The following is a 24,796-nucleotide window of genomic DNA, read 5'->3' as shown; positions in this document are numbered from 1 at the left end:
GACTGTCTACTATTGACCTCACCCCTTTCCTAAGAGGTCTCTAGGGGGCGTGCATAAGCACACCAACGTGCCTACCGTCCCTGTCCTATTGTTTCTTTTATTTTTATTTTATTTTTCTTATATGTACCCATTTCATGTATTCATAACTATGTATACACATATACTTATTATCTTGTAAACAATTGACAAATCAAATAAATAAACATCAATCAGAGCAATAAATTCCTCCCACCCAGTAAATAAATGCTGCTAGTAAAACAATTAGCCCTTTCCTTGCAGACTCTCAATACTACCTCATTACTTTAATCAAACTCTGATTAATTCATTACCTCAAAACTTACAACTTTTCTACCTCATTACCTATATCAATGATTAGATAATCAATTTCTATAAAATATTTCATTAATGGTTTAATTGATTTATTGTTTTAATTGATTAGTGTGATTAGAGTGTTTAGTGCAAATAGTGTGATTACTGATTAAAAGATCAAAATTCATGTAATTTAATTGATTAATAAAATTAGTGATTTAGTGAATTTAATTGAACAGTGTGATTAATGATTAGTGTAATTGATTAGCGATTAGTGTAATTAATTGATTAGGCTGATTGTTGCTTAGGAAAATTATTTGACTAGAGAGATTATTGTAATTGATTGATTGGTGTGATATTGGCTATATTGATTCCCCAAAATTGTTCCATTAATTAATTTAATCAATGTACCATCTTAACAAACCTACCATGCCAAGAAAAAAATCCAATGCCAAACCACAACCTAAAGAGAAAGTAATCCCCACCAATGAACCACAAGACTCCTACACATGCCTTAAATGCTACAAAACTCTAAAGGATAATGAAAACTCCATCAAATGTTCTCTATGTAACAAATACGCTCATCATAACTGCTTGGGATTACCCGAGCAAATGATTCAATACCTAGAATCATCCAATGAGTTTCCATACCTCTGCAAATCATGCAGACCCAAACTGGATCTGTTGGAAAGAGTTGATACCATAGAAACCCTAATAACATCCCTTGACACCATAGTAGCATCCCTGGACACCTTAAAAGAAAGATTATCCAACCTTGAAAAAAAAGACACAACGCAAAAACCTGAACATCCAATAGCTACAAACCACATCTCTACCCAACAACCACAACCCAATCCACAACCCAACCCACAAAAAAACATAAGCAAGACAAATAATGATATCCCAATCCTCATCAGAGAAGCTGTTGAGCATGAACGGAAACGTCCAAACGCCATCTTATTTGGTCTAGAGGACATCAATGACAATGATGACATCACAACTGTCCGAAACATCATCAGTGGTTATCAAGCATCAACCATCTCCCCTGATGAAATACTTGACATTTCCCGCATTGGCCGAGAGCTCAAAAACAGAGACGGCTCTGTGGCCCCACACTTCTGCAGGGTCATTTGCAAAAATGAATCAAGCAAACGTAAATTCATTTATACTATAAATTCACTTGCCAAAAGGAACACCAACCATAAGAGCCTCCGTTCTCACCCTGACCTAACCATACAGCAACGTGCCCGCTCCCGTGTACTCCGCACTGAACTCAAAAAACGTCTAGACAATGGAGAGAAGGACCTGTACATTGACTACCATGCCGACTGTATCAAAAGTAAGTCACACAACCCGCAACTCAGCTTTAACCTTCAACCACAACCCTACCTCAACCAATCCACCATCACCCAAGACTAGGCACGCACGCCCCTAACTACCTCAATTCCAACTACTGCTGGCCTTAAATGCAAGCTACTCAATGCAAGAAGCCTTGTGAATAAAATACCTGAATTTCTTCTCCTACTAAATATGGCTAAATTCGACATCATATTTGTCTATGAAACATGGCTCAACGCATCTCTCCCTGACTCCATTACCACAGTAAGAGACTATCATGTTTACCGATCAGATCGTGAAATCCGTAGAGGAGGTGGTGTTGCTATCTTCTATAAAAAGTCCTTACATCTAAAAAACATCCAAGTTACCCATGAGCTTGCTCTTCCTGAGACCATCATCTGTGAACTATCCTTAAATATCACATTTCGATTCATACTGTTACAGAGCACCTGATTATGACATCGAACATGTAAACAAGCTAAATTCACTACTAACATGGGCAACATCCTGCCCACACGCTTTTATCTTTCTTGGTGACTTCAATCTATCTCATATTGACTGGACCCTAAATGAATGTACAACTGAACCCATACACGCAACCTTCTACAATGCTGTTACAAATCTGGGACTGGAACAACTAGTAACCAACAACACTAGACTAAACAACTGCCTTGATCTCATCTTCTGCAATAATTTGAATTTAATTTACGGAATACAAACTAAAGAACCCTTTTCCAGCAGTGACCACAATATGATTGACTTTTGTCTCAACATACGCCCACACAAAAATCATCACAATGACATAATCCCCAAGTATAACTTCAAAAAAGGCAACTATGATCTTATAGACAACGATCTCTTATCCCTTGATTGGCATCTCTATTCACTGGATGCCATACTGTTGAAGACCATTACAACATATTTTTACTTGAAGTCAAAAGAGTCATCAAACTATATGTACCAACAACAACTCCCAAAACAAAACAAAAACAGATTACCCATAACAATAAGGAAACTTCAATCCAAAAAGAGATCACTCTGGCGGAAAAACAAATCTGGTCACGTTGCCAATTTCAAAAGCCAATATAAAAATTCATGCCACCAGATAAAAACTGAATGCACCAATTATCACATTAAACAAGAGGAAAACCTTCTACGCACCAATTCCACCCGCGGTTTTTACAATTTTGTAAACAACAAACTAAAAGACTCAAGGTCCATCCCACCCCTGATAGGACCTAATGGTAAAGACTGCAACGACGACACCATTAAAGCGAACCTCTTTAACACATTCTTTGGCTCAGTATTTGTAAACAGCAGTGGATCATGTCCAGTATTTCCTAGCCGAACTACAGACAACTACAATGATCTAATACATATCAATTTTACAGAAGACAATGTTGAAAAAGCACTACGCAATCTAAAACCATCTCTATCTATTGGACTGGACGGAATATGTGCCTACTTCTTAAAAAAGCTATCCACTGCCATAGCCGAACCTCTAAGCATAATCTTTGAAAAATCTTTCAGGACCAGCTCCTTGCCAAAACTATGGTCCCAAGCCACGGTCATCCCCATCTTCAAAAAGGGAGACCCCAGCCTAGTTGAAAATTAAAGACCAATCTCCTTATGCTGCGTCACGTGTAAAGTCATGGAATCAATTATTAACCAATCCATTATCCTCCACTTAGAGACAAACAACCTACTCTCCAAAAAACAATTTGGTTTCAGAAAAAAACTATCCTGTAATCTGCAACTCTTACACTGCAAAAACATATGGACTACACAACTCAATCAGGGTAAACCAATAGACGCAATCTACATAGACTTCTGTAAAGCCTTTGATTCACTGGTACACAACAAACTAGTCCTAAAACTAAAATCTTATGGTATCTCTGGACAACTGCATAACTGGATAGAAGCATTCCTGTCAAACAGACAACAAATGGTCAAAATTGGGAGCGTCCTATCAAATTCTGTACCTGTCAATAGTGGTGTCCCCCATGGCAGTGTTCTAGGACCAACTCTCTTCATACTCTACATAAATGACCTCTGTGATCATATTAAGAGCAACTTCGTTCTTTTCGCTGATGATGTAAAGCTGTTCAATACCACAGACAATACTGCTACCCTTCAAAAAGATCTTGACTATGTATCAGAATGGTCAAACAAAATGGCAACTTCAAATCTCAACAAATAAATGCTCTGTCCTACATATTGGCAAAAAAAATATCAGAAAATAATATACAAGCTGAATGGTCAAGATCTTGTTGATGATCCAAGCTCTGTAAAGGACCTTGGAATACTCATCTCTAATGATCTAAGTGCTAGAGCCCACTGTAACTACATAGCCAAAAAGGCATTAAGAGTTGTTAACCTAATCCTACGTAGCTTTTTCTCTGGTAATATCACACTACTAACTAGAGCATACAAAACATTTGCTAGACCAATACTCGAATACAGCTCATCAGTCTGGAACCCACATTACGTATCTGATATTAACACAGTTAGAAAGTCCAGAAATATTTCACAAGAAGAGTTCTCCACTCCTCTACTCGTTGTAGAATACCTTATGCCACCAGACTTGAAATTCTAGACCTAGAAAACCTTGAATTACGCCGTCTTCAATCTGATCTAAGTATGGCATATAAAATCATACATTGCAATGACTTACCTGTCAATGAATACTTCAGCTTCAACCATAACAACACAAGAGCACACAATAGATACAAACTCAAGGTTAATCGCACCAAACTTGATTGCAGGAAATACGACTTCAGCAAGAGTGGTCAATGTCTGGAATACTCTACCTGACTCTGTGGTTTCTTCCCCAAACCCCAAAAATGTTAACCTTAGACTGTCTACTATTGACCTCACCCCTTTCCTAAGAGGTCTGTAGGGGGCGTGCATAAGCGCACCAACGGGCCTACTGTCCCTGTCCTATTGTTTCTTTTACTTTTCTTATATGTACCCATTTCATGTATTCATAACTATGTATATACTTATACCTATTATCTTGTAAGCGATTGACAAATCAAATAAATAAATAAAAAATGCTTCATTTTGTTCTCCCTTCCCCATCACGCCCTAATGCTAATCATCACAGCTCCTTAAATATTTCTTTTGCGATAAGAATTTTCTAAACTGTTGTGCATCATGATTCTAAAATGATCAACTCGGTGTGAGCAGCCATGTCGAGCCAGTCAGAATGAAGCACTGAAACATCTTGATATTAAGTAACAATTTTATTATAGTCATACTACGTACACAGTTACACTAGGATTACCACAGTATCACTCCCAAGTAATTTCTCACATATTACACTACGTGGCCTATCATCCTGCAGGGTATTCCATGCAAAGCTACTCTGCTAAAATGAGCATAACCCCACCATGCAGGAACAAATATGACTTTAGTCTATCTAGGTCAATCCTGCCAATTGCTGGCACAGCCTGTCCATTGTAAGCCAAGATTCACTTTAGGTACCTACAGCCTTAAGACTTTTTAAACAATGTACAGGAATAGAGTCAAATCTGTTTCCCCATGCAAAACTGTTTACAGTTGCTTCCATTTTATATTACATGCAAGAAGAAATGCAGACATTGGGTATTTTCCTTTATTTTGTTTTTAATTAATATCACCTCTGAATGCTGTACAACTAGCAGAGTTGGTTTTAATCCTATCGTAAGATTTCCATCCAATTCTTATAAAATCAACCGATTTGAAAGGACTACGAAGAGCCACCAGTAACTCTTTTTTTCCATCATTCTTTCTTGAAATTTCACAATTCTTTGAAATCTCTGGTTACTGGCAGCCTTGATAACAGCTGAGGGTTTGTTTTTTTTCAATTCTTTGTCAATAATTTCCCACTTGCTCCTGATAATTGTTACTTGTGAGTATTCCTCCTTATGCTGCATTGCATCCAAGACATAATCTACAATTTGTTCTTGTGGTTATTTCTGCATAGATATGGAGGTAGGGATGATTTTGTACCATTCATCTTTAGTTTTGCACCAGTTACAGTTTTCGATATTGTTTCGCTGAGAAGCAGTGCAGAAGAAAATGATGATGCCTGGTTTGAGAAGAAATGCTGACCCTGAGATAATTAATATCTGTACTTTTTGGTTTGCAACTCTTCTGCTAAGTTTTCCATGTTTTGTCCTTGAACTTGCAATAATATGAATTATCTATCATTTGCTGCCTCCTTAGAACGGCAGCCTCCAAGAAAATGGGATATAAATGGATAATAAATGGATGATTTTGAAGTCTCGTTAAATAATCCACAGCACCCATCATCTGCATAGGTGCTTCAGAATTATTCCTCTATTGGAATTCACTCCTTGGGGTGAAAGGGGAAAAAAACTGCACCCAAACAGAGCCTGAGAAAGTTGGACAAAATCTTCCGAGTGCAGAAAGGTGATATTTAAGGCTGTCTTAACAGGATGCTTTGAGAAGCACACTGAAGTATCTTTTCCAGAAACGGATGGACAATTCTCCGGTTTTTAAAAAGCTTTTTTTCAGCACTAAAGAATCTAGATAGTCGAAGAATTTACCCGAGAATCCTGTTCCTGTTTCTAGGCCCTGTGACACCTTCTTTGTATGAATGGTTGTAATAAAAGAGGAATCACTTCATTATACAGTATTTATATGAAAGGAAGATTAGTTTTTGTTCTTATCTTTAAAACATTTGATCATCTTGGAATAGATGAAAACGTAGTAATAGAGCCTTCCTTTTATTATAGAAGGTACATTGGAGTGTAAGGGACTATCTTAAATTTGGAGTCATAGACTAGTTGGCCACAAGGGATGATAATACAGAACTGAACTTGAAAATGTTAAGCCGGGTTGCAGTTAGTTAGTTGCTCCTGTAAGTCTGCCTCCACCCCCAAAATCACATGGTTGTATACTTGATCTAGATGTTGGAAAAACATCTGAAGATGACACAAGTAAACTTCTTCCATCTTGCTGTAAAGAAAACTGCATTGGTGAATTTATTAGGAATTACGGAGACTTTGATATATCTTTGATATATTTCATTAAGGTAAAGACAATATTTTGCTGGTGTAGAAGTTGGTCTCCACAAACATGGATAGTTGGTCTCCATAAGCAGTTGAAATAACCTTTTTTTCTAGATTTTCTTGTAAAAATCAACCTACCTTGTAGAAAAGTAAAAGTCTTTCTTCTTAAGAGGGGAGAGATATCCAAAGTTTGTATTTTTTATTTCTATATAGGCTAATCTCTACATGTCTTGGTCCAAAAGCTTCAAACCTTTTCCCACCAGTTCTAGTTGCTTAATATTTTGGTTTTTGTGTATAACAGTGAAGTACAGCCACGAAGTAGAAAAACCAGGCAGGCAATCTCAAAATAAGATGCATTTCTATTTATTTTTTTTTCATTCTATACCACTATCCTGAAGCTATTAACTTTTAAGATAGTTCTATAACTGGTGGTATTAACAGAATACATGCATACATGAATACATGTATATTCCACGTCGCATAGAAATGGTGGAATTTCAAAGGTTGTTGAAAGTACCACGTCCAGCTCCTGACAACAACATGCTTTATGAGAGGGATAATAGGTGTTCATTTACTTGTAGATAGTCACCAGTTCTCCATCCTTGAAGTGTACAATCTCGTGGAAGATAGGCACAAGTGAGGGGTGTTAACTGACCCTTTATCCACAGAGCTACTTGCAAAAAAACTTGTTCGCTTCCATAGTTTTTTTCAAAGTGGTATATAATACTTGACTTACTTACATGATGGGTATTTGTAATGTCACTATTATGTTGTCCACTGTTGTGTTAATTGTTGTTCATTTGTTATCTGTACACTCCGTTATGGCTGAAGATACTGAATAATAGGGAATCGATGTCTACACATCTATGAAACCAATCTGAAATATTCTCCTTATTTTACTTCTTTTCTTTCAAATTCAGTACTTCAGCCTTTCCTCCCTAATGAGAATTGACATTGTTCACCCCATCAGTGTATCTCTAGGCATAATATTCATGTAAACTGTAGACATGTAAACACAGACAGCTCAATTATTTTCAAACAATTATTCTCCTTTCTGTCCCAAGTCCTTGTAAACTCAGTGGGAAGGCAATTATGTGGCGTAATAGAGATGGCTTTATGCCTCAGGTGTTCGAAATAGCTCTCAGCACCTATCAACCACAGGCTGAATCCATCAGCAAGAAGAATCCAGAAGTCTTTGGCGAATCTTGCCATCTTTACTTGTACCTTCAGTATCATCAGGCAATTTTGGCTCAGTCAGATCTGTGGAAAGGTCAGAAAGAGACTTGTTATATCTTTTTAATTAAAGCACTTGCACAGAGTATTTTATTTCAGAGCTTTATTAGCACAACTAAAGAGAATTAAGTCTAGGCTGAGATGTAATAACTAATCCTGGAATATGTATGACTTGAGAAAGGAAGAGGATGGGTGATTAAGACCAATATCAAAGCTGTGTTTTTTTTTAAATGCCAGACGTTTGAACAGATAAATCTAGATTATAGTGATATAAATCAGAATCATATCTTTAAGTTGTGTAGGCAGGCTGCCTGGAGAATTCTGGGAGATGAAGTCCACCTATCTAAAAGTTGCCAAGTTTGAAAGACACCAATGTCAATCAATGGATCTCAATTCATTCAATTAAGATCCATTGATTTCAGGGGATCTATTAGAAGAATTGCTATGCCTGAACCCATAGAGTTGCTTTTAAACTCAGCTGCGTTTACTTTCACAAATGTGCAAAATTTTATTTAGAATTTTTATACATATATCATTTGTGCTTCTCCCAAGACCACTGTATTCAATATGAATGAATGGTTAAGACTGTTTAAAAAAAATTGTACCTCTTTTTAAATACCAGCTAGTTTTTTAATGAAAAAAACTTCATCATTTGAAACCAGATTGGGAACCTGACGTGAGAACTAATTTGATCGGGAAAAGCTTATAATCATCATATATGTGTTTTAATAAATAATCAGAAAGGTCTAGTTATGATTACAGACTTAAATTAGATTTATCAATATGAAAATAACAGAATTGTTTTGATATTAAAAAGTGATCTAACGAGTATAAAAATACAACATATTTTTAAGCAAAATAAGCCATTTTTATTTTCCATTGTCTTGGTATTACATGAAAAGATAGCCTATGTTTGCTATTATAGGTAGTAAATGAAATATTATGTATCTGAAATCAGTATATTAGTGGATGCTATTTGTAGGGATTTGTCTCTTCCCCCTTTTATCTACCTGTTTATCTATTTTTCTGTCTGCCTGTGTGCCTGCTACCTGCCTATAATATTCTAATGCATCATTCAAATCAAAACATGTCCTCATTAAACTTTAAGATTGGTTGGTTAATACAATTGAGATTATTAAAACAATGCCTAGGAAATGTTATTATTACTAATGTCTCTATGCCCCTTCAATCATGTGAGCGAACACAACTACGTGTTTGATCCAAAGCTTTAAATCCCAAACATTCCCATAAACAATATTAAAAAATAAATAATTCCTCTGCAAATCTGCTATGACACAATGCTGTTTTTGCATTGTTGAAATTGTTCTATTCCCAGTATAATATTTTAACATTTGCAAACGTGCAATAGAGCAACAGCAAATTACAAACTACTTCAGTGGCAGCAAACCTTTTGGTCTCAGCATGCAAAATTTTGGAAAATGCCTAATTAGACACTGCTGGCATCTCATCCCCACCTCTCCCCAGGCCCCAAACAAGAGAGAAATCATTCTCTATCTAACTCAGAGGTCTCCAGACTTGTGGACTTTGACTCCCAGAATTTTCTATACTGGCTGGATAATTCTGTCAGCTATGCTGGCTGGAGAATTCTGGGAGTTGAAGTCCACAAGTCTTAAAGTTGCCAAGTTTGGGGACCCTTGATCTAACTCCTCTCCCAAATCTAGGCTACCCTGAACAGCCACACTTGGTGTCAGATGTTGTTAATTGCTAGGGCGCCAGCAAAATGTCAACTTGGGTCATAAGTACGCCATCACTGACCTACCTAAACGAAGAAAAAATAAATAAAAGCAGAGGGAGATAATGTTACCTTTCAATTCTGCTGCATCATTGGACATTTCCGCTTCCACTTTTTTCCTCTTCTCCTTGTGGGTGGTGTTTGGCTTGGAATCCATGGCGTCCATTTTAATTGAGCCAAGGTTCCTGAGGAGCTGCATGGCATCAAACCTCTCCCCGCTGCCTTTGAGGCTCTCCAGAACTTTGAGGCACTTGTAAGATTTCAGCTCGCTCACATTTTCCTCCAGGAAAAGCAGGTAGAGGCTCATGTCGTTGTAGTGTTTCGCTTTGACTTTGAGAACATCAAATGTCGGCAGAAGCTCGTAGACCTGAAGGATGTCCGAGCTCTGCCTGAGAGGAACGAAGAAGGCATAAATCACCAGGGGTGTGATCAGCACATACACGATAAAATTGATGTAACTCAGCAGCTGAAAGACACCAACGGCAATCATTTTGCACTGAAATAGTCCTGGAATGTTCGTGTCATTTTTCAGTATCCCAGTTTTGATGTTGCAAATGAACTCATCGGTCAGGGAGGAAAGGCTAATATAATAACCCAGGAACAGGCAAGCAAAGAGGATAATGATCAAAGTTAGCAAACGGCAAATAATGTATTTGATGATTAAGTTCTTGGAGCTCTTCTTTGTCTTCAGATACTGTTCCACAATAGGGTATTTAAAGTGGCTGTCGGAGATCTCCCATAAACTGGAAAACAAAACAAAAAAAAAAGCCAATTTCCAGGAGTGTTATATCAGGATATCACTTGCTTTAGAAATTACTTACTCCCCAATGCCTCAATATTCCCAGGTACCTGTTTTCTTTTCCCTTCTGTTTCAATGTATTTTTCAACATTTGAAAATAAATTAAAGTTGGGAATAATTAGCATTTCTCCAAACTTTAAGGTAAAGGTAATGACTTGCACATACGTGCTAGTCATTTCCAGCTCTAGGGGGCGCTGCTCATCTCCGTTACAAAGCCGAAGAGCCAGCACAGTCCGAAGACGTCTCCGTGGTCATGTGGTCGGCATGACTAAATGCCGAAGGCGTATGGAACGGTGTTACCTTCCCACCGAAGTGGTCCCTATTTTTCTACTTGCATTTTCACATGCTTTCAAACTGCTAGGTTGGCAGAAGCTGGGACAGGTAACGAGAGCTCACTCTATTACGCGGCGCTAGGGTTTCGAACCACTGAACTGCTGACCTTTCTGATTGACAAACTCAGCGTCTTAGCCGCTCAGCACTGCGTCCATCTCCAAAATTTAAACATGATTAAAACAATACAGGTAGGCCTCGACATATGACCACCATGGAGCCGGCCCATTATGGTTGCATGCTGCAATGGTTATAAAATGGGTCGGTCATGGAACCAACCTGATTTTATGTCCTTTTTACAATAGTGATAAAAATGAATATGGCAGTTGTTAAATGAATGCTGTGGCAGTTAAGTGAACCTACTGTTTACCATGGCATGGTTTTGCCCACCACAATACAAAAGAGATGCTGAGATTCTGGAAAGAGTGCAGAGAAGAGCAACAAAAATGATTAGGGGACTGGAGGCTAAAATATATAAAGAATGGTTGCTGGAACTGGGTATGTCTAGGCCAGGGGTGTCAAACTGGATTTCTTTGAGAACCAGATCAGCACTGTAGTTCTCCTCCATGGGCCGGTGGGTGGGTGGGAGACAGGATGGATGCCTCCTGAAGCACTTTGCTGGCCAAAATGGGGCGTGGGGTGGGTGCACACACAACCCACGCCCCATTTTGGCTGCCAGAGGCACCACAGGCCAGTCCTTTGCTATTTCCAGGCCGGCCCTGCGGACCAGATTTAAGCACCCCGTGGGCCGGATTTGGCCTGCGGGCCTTGAGTTTGACACCCCTGGTCTAGTCTAATGAAAATAAGGAATAGATTAGATTAGATTAGACTTCTTTTATTGACCAAGTGTGATTGGACACACAAGGAATTTGTCTTGGTGCAAATGCTACCAGTGTACATAAAAGAAAAGATACATTCATCAAGAGTCAAGAATCATCAGGTACAACACTTAATAATAGTCATAGGGTACAATAAGCAATCGAATCATACTAGGAAACAGTCAATATAAATTGTAAGGATACAAGCGACAAAGTTACAGTCATACAGTCGCAAGTGGGAGGGGGTGGGTGATAAGGAGTGATGAGAAGATTAACAGTACTAGTAGTGCAGACTTTGTAAATAGTTGGACAGTGTTGAGGGAATTATTTGTTTAGCAGAGTGATGGCAGAGTTCCAATACTTGAGGGGTTCCTACAAAGATGAAGAGGTCAAATTATTTTTCAAAGCACCAGAAGGCAACACCAGAAGCAATGCTTGGAAACTAACCAAGGAGAGAAGCAACTCAGGAGAAATGTCCTAACGGTGAGAGCAATTAACCAACAGAATAACTTGCCTTCAGAAGTTGTGGGTGCTCCATCACTGGAGGCTTTCAAAAAGAGGCTGGACAACCATTTGTTTGAAATTATATAGGGCCTCCTGCTCGAGCAAGGGATTGGACTAGAAGGCCTCTGAGGTCCCTCCCAACTCTATTATTCTAGATTCGATAGAGATCCTGTGACTGTGGGATGCAACAAACTACTGTAAATGTGACCGTTTTGCCGAGTGTCCCAAAAGTAATCATGTGATTGTGGGTGGTTTCCCAACTAACTCCCCTGTTTCAAATAGGTCGTAACTTTGACCCTAACCCTAACCCTATCAATAATTTAATGTAAAAGAAAGTAATCAGAAGAATGCTTCTATACTCACAAAGTTTGATAACCATTGAGTAGGTAGGCCTCGACTTACAACAGTTCATTTAGTGACTGTTGAAAATTACATCGGCACTGAAAAAAGTGACTTATCATCATTTTTCACATTTCTGACTATTGCAGCATCCCCAGGGTCACATTATACAAATTCAGACGCTTGGCAACTGGCATGTACTTATGACGGTTGCAGTGTCCCAGGGTCACGTGGCCAACTTATGCGGCCTTCTGACAAAACAAAGTCAATGGGGAAGCCAGATTCACTCTGTGGTTGCTCAATTGTGGCCATAAGTCGAGGACTACCTGTATAGTACAGGACTGGTTTCAAATCAAAAGACACAGCAATGTCAGTTTAACTGAACCTCCGGATAAACAAACGTGTGTGTGAATCTGCCATGGCACACCCCAACAGAGCTTCATGCCATTTGAAATTCCTGCCCATTATGATGGCTTACACTTTTATAAGAGAATGTTTCTAATGAGAACTACTCAGAAATAGTTAACATTCTGCTGTCAGCTGCCTTGGATTTAATTTCATTAAGTGACTAACACTAAGCACTCCTTCTTATCCTCACCTGTGGACATCCTCCAAATGAATAGGGAGGGGTGTTTTGAAAGGGAAGATTAAACATGAATATTCATAAAACGCACAATGAACAGCCATTGCTGTTCATTGCAATTAGGGAATTAACTGAAGTAAATGCATAGACGTCACACCGAGGCAGGATTTCTTCGCCTTGGCAAGCTTAAGAGGGTTGGACTTGAGCTCCAACCCAGCCATGTTGAAGTTCACCTATCTAAAAAGATTAGACTTGAACATAGTACATAAAATCATATGTTACAACATCTTACTAGTTAATGAATATTTCAGCTTTAACCACAACAACACAAGAGCACATAACAGATATAAACTAAATGTAAACCACTCCAAACTTGATTGCAGGAAGTACGATTTCAGCAACAGAGTGGTCAATGTCTGGAACTCACTACCTGATTCTGTTGTCACATGCTCAAACCCCCACTCCTTTACCCTCAAACTAACCTTTATTGACCTCACCCCATTCCTAAGGGGCCTGTAAGGGGTGTGCGCACAATCGTGCCTACCGTCCCTGTCCTATTGTTCCCAATTATTAGTTCCTATTAATTCCTAAGCTTATGTTTATTCTTGTTTCTGTTGTATTGTAAGATTTTGACAAACAAACAAATAAATAAATAAAAACTTGCCAAGGTTGAGAACCACTGCTCTAAATTTTCTATTTCATATCTAAAGTAACACATGTCAACTCTCAAAACGACTCTAGCTGAAGTCATATTTTTCTTGCTTTGTTTCTTAGTTGCCACACTTAGGGGGACTTATGGAATGTGGAATGTTTTCCTCCAATGTGCCAGACATAACAACGATAAGGCTCCTGAGAACCAAGGTCAACTGAATGTGCCCTAGCAATGGCAGAAGGGAGTGCTGAGAAGTTCATCACCTGCATGGTTGGCTAACGTGACCGGTGACATGAGAGGGGTGGACAGTTTCTTTAATTATATCAAAAACGTGGGAATTATTCAGTGTTGGTGTCACCTTTGACTCTGCTGATATGTTGTATCCAATAAACCGAATTTTGAGGAAGCCAAGGCCTCAGAATTGGTTGGGAGCATTACTCGGAAGCATGACATTAAACCAACACTGAACCATTCTGTGTTTTTGGTATAATTAACATGACAACATGCTGACTCCAATTCCAAAATCTAAGAACTTATGTCCACTTCCTTTGTAGGGCAGAGGGGTAGTTTATTGTGGCCAAAAAGTTGCACTTCCTTAAAAGGGGAGTGTGGTAGATTTTGTTTGTTTGTTTTGATGACTACCAGTGGCAAGGCTTTTGACATCACCACAGTGGGTGGGTGGGCTTAGCATTGCGGTGGGACAACACAATTATAGGGCTTAAGGTAGCAACCAAAGAACTTGAAGCCATAGGATAAATTTGTTTGATTCGGGAGAAGAGGCCAGTGGGAATAACCGGTACTAAAACCCTTCGTAAGACTCAAGGCATTCGTTTTCTCCTTGAAATCCCTAAAAGTCCACCAACAAAGTTTTAAAAAGATGACCACATGAGATTTATAAAAGAAGATCTGAAAAAAAGATGCTTCAACTGAAGTCCCACAGAGGATGTCACCTAGGCTGGTGATGAAAACGTTTGGAAGCTAAAGTGCAACCCTGGAGAACAAGCTACCATCAACGCTGAAAACTTTGACTCACCCTCTCCTGGCTGTCCTGAGAGGGATATACTGTATATAAAGGGATGTGCCTCTCTCCCCATTTCCCATCTTTATGACAGGACAACGTGGTCTTTGAGGTGGTGGCACACAGGAGAGGTGCCACCCAAGATAGCCATGATGGAGTCAGACACAAAGCTTCTAGATCTGTGTTTCCCAACCTTAGCTGTTTTAAGACGTGTGGACTTCAACTCCCAGAATATCCCAGCAAACACTATTCTAGTTGATGCAGGAGGTCCAATTTTATCCATTATCCAAAAAAAATCTTATGTGATGACCTGGGGCGTGACACAAAAATAACCAGGCACAAAAATAGAACTAAGTTTCTTTAATGCCTCCAACTTGGCCCCAATGTCCAATTATCCTCAGGTGGAAATCAAACTCTTAAAGAAAACAGTTTACGGAGGGAGTAAATGCAGTCCACACTCAAAGTAAAGTTAATTCGAAATAAAAAACCCAACACAAACCACACTGAAGGAATTACTACGGCAGGCAAGGATGATTAATTGCAGACTTCTACCAGATAACGCAGCAACTACAGTTGAGAGGAAGCCAAAACACAAATAAGCTCCGACAAGAATAATGTACACTTTGCTTCAAGCAGCCTTGCCATGTGCAGTTTGTCCTTCTAACCAGTCCTCACAGCTGCAGCCCATGAAGCGGGATCAGGGCCCATTCCTCCCCCATAGACCACGCCATCACATTTCTCTCTTATCTATTCCTCCCTGCGTGCCCTAGGATAAAGAGGGGATGGACCTGGGTCTTCCTCTGAATGCCCAGCCGGCCTCTGCCCTTCCTCAGTTTCCTCCACAACCTCCAGAGCCACACTCCCACTCCCTGTCGGCTGTTCCTCCTCTCCCTTAGAGTCTGACTCTAACAAGGGCACGACATCTTACTTCCCTTGTCGGGCAAGTTGGAAGGCCTACTCAGCTCCTTCACTATACTTGAAGCAAACATTCAACCAGGCTGTGCGGCGATAAGCTTGAGCGCCAGCAGAGGAGAACACGGTGGGAGAAGGTAAATCTGAAGAAAACTGGAAACACAGGTGGAGATGTTACCTCTGTGCAATATTTTCAATGGCAGGTGGGGAGCTGGCTACATCTCTGGCATCGCAGTTCTGGAAACTGTTGGCAGCTTTGATGGCTCTGTTATAAGCCTTGTCAAGTTCTTCCAAGATAAACTTCAGATCCGAAGAAAGGTGAGGCGCTGCAGTGAAACGCCAAAAGATCCATGGCAGGTACAGCAAGATGGCAAGCAGCAGCAGGATGTACGGGAAGAACTGAATTAGAAAGTCAGGAGAAAGAACCTTCAACCAGGTTGATGACAAATCAAGTCATTTTAGTTAGTTAGTTTACTTTATTGTCATTGCACCTCGTACAACGAAATCAAACATCCATCTTCAGTGCACATCATGACCATGAAAATAAACACAAACACACATCCTTCACCCTTCACACATTGAATTGAAAACCCCTCCACCACACCAACACTGCACTATACAGCAGAATTCAAAAGAGCTACTGCCCTGGGATAGAAGCTGATTTTTCAGCCTATTTGTCCTTGTTTTTATTATTCTGTACCATCTGCCAGAGGGTAATAGTTCAAAAAAAGGGTTCCCAGGATGAGATGGATCTTTGAGAATGTTTTGAACTTTCTTAAGGCAGCGGGAGCTATAAAGCTCTTCCAAAGAGGGGAGAGGGCAACCAATGATCTTCTGGGCAATGACGCTAACCCTCTGGAGTGCTGTCCTATCTGCCACTGTGCAATTGGCAAACCATACAGAGGTGCAGGAAGTTAAAGTACTTTCTATGGTGCAGCGGTAGAAGGTCACCAGCAGTTTTTCATTCAGTTGTTGTTTTCTGAGAAGTCTCCGGTAGTATAATCTTATTGCGGTCATTCACCGGCAGATTAGACAAGAAACTCCAAATGTTCTGACATCTTACAGGTGGGAATGTATGCACAGACTATGATTTGGGGTAGACATCCTGGCTAAAAATTGTGGGTTTTGCAGTCCTATAAGTTAAACAATGGCAACTTATGGGATTACAGGGAGTCACCGATTTACGATTGAAAGGAAGCCTGCCCATTGTGGTCATAAGTCATGACGATTGTAAAGCAGGTAACCCACAAGAGTGATCTCATTTTATGACCTCTTTTTTTTTGCATTAAACAAATCATTGCGGTCATTAAGCAAATACAGTCATTAAGCAAACATCGTGGTCCTTAATCAAACCATTAATAGTCCTCAATTTACAACCACAACTAAGACCAAAATGTATTGTGAAGTCAGACATCTTTTAAGTGAATTTGCCCCACTTTACGGCTTTTCTTATGACTTTTCTTGTTAAGTGAATCATTGCGGTTGTTGAGTTAGGAATACTAAGTTAGGTGGTTGAGTGAGTTTGTCTTCCCCACTGACTTTGCTTGTCAGAAGTTCGCAAAAGGTGATCACGTAATCCCTGGACATTGAAACCGTCATAAAATATGAACCAGTTGCCAAGCATTGTCTGATCAAAAGGTTGTACTGTGGAACTACAAAGGTCATAACTGTGAAAAGCGGTTATAAGCCACATTTTCCAGTGCCGTTGTAACTTTGAGCAGTCACTAAACGAACCGTTGTAAGTCGAGGACTACTTGTATAAGGTGTTTGTGCCAAAACCCAAAAGCAAATGCTGGATTTGGGCCAAAATGTCATAAATTGTGATTATGTGATCCTGCAAAGAGCCATAAATGCGAGTCAACTGCCAAGAGCCCAAAATGCGGTCATGTGACCGCAGGGCAGGGAGGGTGGGGCCATTGGAATTTCAGAGCTGTGTCCTAAGTACAATTTGGGGGAAACCATCCTAACTTTGAATGGTTGTTAAGCAATAGGTCATAAGTAGAGAACTATGGGTAAGTATCAAGTGAAGAACTATAGGTAAGTATCAAGTGAAGAACTATGGGTAAGTATCAAGTGAAGAACTATGGGTAAGTATCAAGTGAAGAACTATGGGTAAGTATCAAGTTACTATAATGTGGTTAGTTTTTAGGGGCGAAGCTTATAGTTAGTATGCATTAAAAAGTATATTATCTGTTAGGAACTTGGAATCTTGTCACTTACGCAACTTTGGCATCCTGTGTATATAATTCACTTCCTAGAAAGAGATTGAATTATAGGAGTTGCAGTCAAATTCATCTAAAGCTACTAGCTCAGGAAAATGTGCTTGATAAAACATCCTTCAAGGTAAGCATTAATATTGATTTACATTTTGGTGGGTCTTTATCTTGCCCTGCATCAGGATTGAAAGTTGGTGTTAAATAGCACTCCCTTCTTCTCTCCTTCTAGTCTGCATTTATATATATATTTTTCACGGTCCTCAGCAGTCTTGAGTGGATGTGGTTCAGGAAAGCAGCTTTAAATATTTATATTTAAAGAGCTGAAACTTCTTCTGGATCAGGAGGCTCTGTTTACAGTCATTTGGGCCTTACTCTAGGTTGGACTGCTACAATGCATTCTACATGGGGCTACCTTTGAAAGGCATTCAGAAATGATAACCGTCTAGAATCATGGATGCTCCTTGTTGCAACCATATAACACTGCTACTTTGGGAACTACACTGGTTAATAGCCAGCTTCTAGGTACAATTCAATATGATAGCTATCATTTTTAAAGTGCACTAGTGAAGACAAGCTTGGAATGGTGCATGCAATTCTGGACACTGTGATACAAAACAGACAATGATACCCTAGAAAGAGTGCAGAGAAGAGCAAGCAAGGTGATGAGGGCACTGGAGGCTAAAACATACAATGAACGGTTGCAGGAACTGGGCATGGGTAGTCTAGGGAAGAGAAGGACCAGGAGAGACAGGATAGCAGTGTTCCAAAATTTGAGGGGCTGGCACAGAGAGGAGGGGGTCAAGCTATTTTCCAAAGCACCTGAAGGCCAGACAAGGAATAATGGATGGAAGCTGATCAAGGAGAGATTCAACCTACTATAGAAATAAGGAGACATTTTCTGACAGTGAGAACAATCAACTAATGGGACAGCTTGCCCTCAGAAGTTGTGGGAGCTTCATCACTGGAAGCTTTCAAGAAGAGACTGGACTGCCATCTGTCAGAAATGGTGTAGGGTCTCCTGCTTGGGTGGGGGGTTGGACTAGATGACCTACAAGGTCCCTTCCAACTCTGTTAATCTGTTAATGATCAAGGGCCTGGAGACTAAACCAGATGATGAATGATTGAAGGAACGAGGTATGCCTAGTTTAACAGAGTGAAAGATTAGGATGGACATGATAATTGTCTTCCGTTACCTAGGGGGGCTGTCATAGAGAAGAAGGGACTGATTTATTCTCCAAAGCAGTAGAGGGTAGAAGTAATGAGTGGAAGCTTGTTAAAGAGAGATCCAACTTAGAATTAAGAAATTTTCTGACAGGGAGAACAATTAACCTAAGAAACAGCTTTCCTCCTGGAGATGTGGGTGCTACATCACTGGAGGTTTTCAAAAATAGACCAGGCTACCATTTGACTGGGATGGTATGAAGTTTCCTGCAGGATCTAATCTGGGTTGGCCAGTTTCCTGCCTTAAACAGGAGGCTGGATTTCTGAAGTCGCTTCCAACCCTATGATTCTATGTTTTCAAAGCAGGGGTGGAGAACAATGGCCTTTTTATGATTTGTGGACCATGCTGGCTCAGGAATTCTGGGAGTTGAAGCCCACAAGTCATAAAGGGTTGGTGATTCCCCACCTTTCTTCTAAAGTTTAGCGTGGTTCAGGGTTTTCTTCCCATAACATTTACTGGCCTAATCAGGTCAAACAGGGTTCCCTTTGTGTTCCGTGAGCACCATCTACAGAAGCCACAGATTCACACATTCTTGATTACTGTCCACCAGCAACCTATGGCCATTTGAATGTCTCCTTCCCCTTTGGCATTCAGAAAGTCTATACAGGTAGTCCTCAACTTAAGATCCACAAGGGAGCCCAAAATTTCTGTTGTTAGGTGAGACATTGTGTTAAGTGAGTTTTGCCCCATTTTACGACCTTTCTTGCCACAGTTGTTAAGTGTGTGTTGTGGTTCGCCAGCAGCCTGTGCAGACAGCAGCGGAATAGGACAGTGAGGAAGAACGAGGACCAGTCCGGGAGTCTGGAGAGGACTCAGACGAGAGTCCTGCATCTGATACAGAGATTGGGCCACGACCATCTGGGAGTGGGGTGCTGACTCCAGAGCCTCTGGAGCCTGGCAGCAGTGAGGCAAAGGACCCAGCGGAGCCTGTTTCCAGTACGCATGTGCGCAGAGCTGCTAGAAGGCAAGAGCAGCTGAGATAAAAGGGGCAACTTGGGAGTAAGGCTTGGAGGTGATTGCCCCTCCCATAAGGGATAAAAGATAGGCAAAGGTGAAGAAACCTTTGCAGGAAGCAAAGTCATTCGTTCTGTTCGGATTAATCCTTGAAGCTGTGTGTGGACTTTGTACTTTGGTTGATTTTTTATAATTCATTTGGCACTCTAGTTGTTGGCAACAATTCAAAGGAAAGAAAGGTAGGTGCTTATCTCGAGGGAGTGTTTGGGACTCATTACAGGCTGGGAATGAACATAATTCCCAGCGTTGCAATAAAACAAGAGTTGTTTTAACTAAGCGTGCGCTTAATTATGGTCTCAGGAAGGCTTGTTCAGAACCCTGTCCAAGAAATTAAAACAGCTGATAAGTTAGTGTCAACTGCAGTTGATAAGTTAGTAACCAAGTTGTTAAGTGAATCTGGCTTCCCCATTGACTTTGCTTGTCAGAAGACCACAAAAGATGATTCCATGACCCTAAGACACGGCAACAGTCGTAATAAATACAAACCTGTTGCCAAGTATGTGAATTTTGATCACATGATTGTGTGGATGCTGCAAAGTTTGTAACTATAAGGTCGTTAACTACAAAGGTCGGACATAAGTCATTTTTTTCAGTGCCCTTGCATCTTTGAATGGTCACTAAATGAACTGTTGTAAGTCAAGGACTAACTGTAAAGTCTTCAGATAACCTGGGGTGTGGTTTGAAAGAGATGTTTATCCCTCCAGTTATGCAAACAGTTTGAATGGGAGTGAGCTGGAAATACTGGCAGAACCTTACGTTGCCATTTTTTTTAAAAAAAAAAATATTTTTAAATTCTGTTTTGTTTTCATCCAAACTAAGGAGGCAGTATTGTGCGCTGCTCATAGTTAGTTATGACTCAGCAGCCAAATTGTGCTGCAGAATAAATAAAAATGTTTCAAATAAAGTTTAACAACCCCATTTGTAAACTAAAAGGACTCATTTTATCAGAGCATAGGGATACATGTATTCACAGGGAATTAATACATGTTAGAGCTGCATTTCTCAAGGCTGAAAACTTCAAAATGTGTGCACTTCAACTCTCAGAATCCCCTAGCCAGCAGAGAATAGAGTGTGTTTGTATGCTTAGACTTATTTATTTATTTGATTTATTTGATTTGTCAATTGCTTACAAGATACAGGTATAAGAATAAACATAGTTTTGAATACATAAGATAGATACTTATAAGAAACTTCTCAGAATTGGGGTTCAAAATAAGGAGAAGAGAGAAAAAAAATGAAACAGAGAATTATGTGGTTATTCAAACCTTATGTAGCCATAGGGGAAGGTGGCCTGATTCACTCTGAGAAAGCTGCTTCTGTTGAACTGCAGCCCAGCAATAGGAGTCCACATACGCAGCCTGACGCCAAGAAAAGGCACTTGGAGAAAAACAGCTCATCTGGGTGCCTAAGAAACAAAGCAGAAGGCATCAGGGTGGATAAAAATCTATGGTTTTTTTAAAATAGATTTTTAAATTTTAAATCAGATTTTTTTTTAATTTTTATCAAATTTATTTTAATAAAATGCCTTTGGAGTAAAAATCTATCTAAAGATAGTTTTCTTTTTAAGATACATTAATAATTTAGTTTATTCAGGCTGAAATGGAGCTTTAGTTATGTAGCATGAAGCTGGATATTCTGCAACGTTTACATTTTTGGTAAATTCATTCAATGAATCCAAGCTCCACAATCTGAGATAACACACACTGCATTGATGCATTCACACAATTTCACAGTAAACCATGAGATAAATCATAAAACAAAGTTCAGGAATATTCCTTTTTATCCCATTGTTTTGCAAATCTATGTACACTACAAACTGTATGATTGTTTGAAGCAGAGGTAGAGTTCAGCAGGTTCTGATCAGTTCTGGAGAACTGGTAGCAGAAATTTTGAGTAGTTGGGAGAACCGGTAGTGGACATTTTGAGTAGATTGGAGAACCGGTATTGGAAATTTTGAGTAGTTTGGAGAACTGGGAAATGCCACCTCTGACTGGCCCCGCCCCCATCTCTTCTCTGCCTCCCACTGAGTCCCAGCTGATTGGCTGGGTCTTCTTTGGTTGCCCTGCACAGGAGAACGGAGCTGGAAAGCAGATTAGTGGGAGGGGGGGAGAGAATGGAGATTTTATAGTATCCTTCCCCTGCCACACCCACCAAGCCATGCCCACCAAGCCATGCCACGCCCACAGAACCAGTAGTAAAAAAAATTGGAATCCCACCACTGGTTTGAAGACAAGTGCATCTTATACCACCAGGCTCTAAGCGTGAGGAGGAAGGACCAGCAGCGTATAAATATAGTATTAAAGAGACCTGCCATTTCAGATCCATCATGGCAGCACCTGTTAGCGGGCATCCCCTTACCTGCTGCCTACCACATCCCTCACCTTGTTGTATCACTGCTGCATCACCAGCCATCCCATTAATGTGAATGGGACCGTCGGTGAGTCAACAGCAGGTCAGAGGATGAGCCGCTGTGGGACGGAGATGACAGCCGCTCATTAAAAATCATGATTTAAATCGAGTTGAATTAAATCAAGCCTTTTTTACTTGTGATTTAAATCAAGCCGATTTAAATCAAATCCACCCTGGAAGGCATTGCCAAAAAAGGTCGCAAAACACAAGAGGAAATATGGAGAAATATGCATATGTGCAATAGAAACAAATAGAACCATTTTCTGCGGATATCGTGGACGCCTCAGAATGCAGGATGTGTCCTTTTGCACCCAGGCTATTTTTATTCTGGATAGAGAATTTAACACCATTATCCATCGAGGAACCAAAGGTTTTCTCTCACTGACAGCCTGAACCCAACATTGGCCATTGTAATTTTATCGTTTAAGTTTTTATGCTTCTCATCTTTGTTGTGTTCCATCACCAGATGTTTTTAAGAAGAGATTAGACATATATTTGTCTGAAATGGTATAATGTCTCCTGCTTAAGCAGAGGGTTGGACTAGAAGACCTCCAAGGTCCCTTCCAACTCTCTTGTTCTCTATTCCGTTATCTCGTAAAGGTACTATTTCTGCTTGGTATGCTTGGGCTAGATGACCTACAAGCAGGAGTGGGATTCTACCAGTTTGCACCTATTCGCTAGAACCGGTTGTTAACATTCTAAGCAGTTCAGACAACCAGTTGTTAGAAGAAATTACTGGCCTAATCCTGTAAGGCAGGCAAGAAGGAAACATTCTGTTGTTGCTTACAGAAACTGCCTCTCCGTTAATCCTTATTACATTCCTGGCAAGACTAGATTTCCTGTCTCAGGAACGTCTCCCCTTCTTTGCGGTACTTCGCTTGTGTGGAGTGACCATTCAAAGTTACAATGGCACTGAAAAAAGTGACTTACGACCATTTTTCACACTTACGATTGTTGCAGTCATGAGAGGCCAGGCGAGGAGATGCGTGCCTCGATGTGAGTGATATTGAGTTGGCCACGCCCAGCCAATAACATGACCACCAAGCCACGTCCATCCAGTCACATGACCACCAAGCCACGCCCACCAACTAAGCCATGCCCACAGAACCTTTTGAATCCCACTCCTGCCTACAAGGTTCCTTCCAACTCTGTCAATCTGTATCTGAGTTTACTACTGTTGGATGCATCCATATATACAGATTTGTTTTATGTACTACATTTACATTTGTTTAATGTAAAGATCAAAACCGCAGAATCGAAGCCTGTAATTTAAATTGCAGTAAACAGCCAAGGGAGGAATATTATATATTATTACCGTGAGAAACAAAGAAAGTTTGGAAGATCAGTTGCAAATGTAATTCCAAAGATTGATTCATGAATCACATGAGCTGCCTTGTTTTGCAAAGACAACCGTTGCACTTATAATCAAACTGGCCATGGAATTGATCATAGACAACAGTAACTTTTTGTCTGAGACCACAGAGGGTTAAGAGAAATCTTGTCAACATGGCATGGACCCAGGGGTCCTTTTCTTCCAAAAACTCAGTAGGGTGGAGAAGGGGAAGAGAAGGGGGGAGTGATAGAAATGAGCTACAAAAGCTATGCTGTCATTCTGGGCAGCAGTCCAAGAATTAAATATACGAGATGCCAAATGCGCAGAACCGCCTGCTCGATTAGGGAGAAGCATGGAGTAGGAAAAATGCCACTGCAGTCTTGTACATGTAAGGGTGCAGCCTTCAAGATTACATCCGAAATGCTAGCTACCTAATATGCAGATATAATTTTAGAGTAGTGTGAACCACTTTAGTAGCTACATTCAGTTCAACTGATGTTTCAAAAGAAGGCATCCTTTCTTTTTATTTTTCTGCCACGTGCTTATGTACAACCATTTTTAAAGTTTAGAAGTGTGCTGCAATTTATAACCAGCGATATCATAGATGAAGTGCAGAATAAAGTCAACAGAAATAGCTCCTTAATAAAAGGAACTATTTTAATTGCCTGTGAACTTACATATAAGAGCACTCTATAGCTAAAACTTCTGTGTTAGTAAACACCTCTATTCAAGAGGCACCCAAGAGAAGTGCTGCAACAGAAAATCTTAACGTGAGGGTAGACTGACGTGAAACTAATAATGATTCACTGTCAGGCATTTGTAACCCAAATTGTTTATTGATTATTTGAAAATTAAGAACCAGTTCCTTGCATTGGGCCTTCAATGCACAATTTAATTCAGTGTCAATGAAGTTTAAAATTGATATAATATTCACAAACATGGCCATATCTGTAAATATTTTGCTCACTCTATTTTGAATCCTTTGAAGCAGGGGTC

General features: G+C 40.0%; 1 protein-coding gene across 2 annotated transcripts in view; it reads right to left on the bottom strand.

Moving 5' to 3' along the window:
* Positions 1–4,873: 4,873 nt before the first annotated feature.
* The window catches only part of PANX1 (pannexin 1), a 36,161-nt gene continuing 16,238 nt past the window's right edge, over positions 4,874–24,796 (bottom strand). For both annotated transcript variants that reach the window (XM_087966165.1, XM_087966166.1), the window contains exons 2-5: positions 21,324–21,463; positions 15,785–16,005; positions 9,724–10,394; positions 4,874–7,925 (exon numbers count right to left, since the gene is read on the bottom strand). In XM_087966165.1, the coding sequence (XP_087822291.1) occupies positions 7,837–7,925; positions 9,724–10,394; positions 15,785–16,005; positions 21,324–21,463 (1,121 nt within the window). In that variant the 3' untranslated portion in view covers positions 4,874–7,836. The remainder of the gene's footprint in view (positions 7,926–9,723; positions 10,395–15,784; positions 16,006–21,323; positions 21,464–24,796) is intronic.

The sequence above is a fragment of the Notechis scutatus genome, chromosome 5, assembly GCF_049901735.1.
Source record: "Notechis scutatus isolate UNSWTSFEM ecotype Mainland chromosome 5, rNotScu1.2, whole genome shotgun sequence".
Classification (NCBI taxonomy): Eukaryota; Metazoa; Chordata; class Lepidosauria; order Squamata; family Elapidae; genus Notechis; species Notechis scutatus.
Note: the sequence above shows the minus strand (reverse complement) of the source record. Positions and strands in the feature narration are given on the sequence as shown.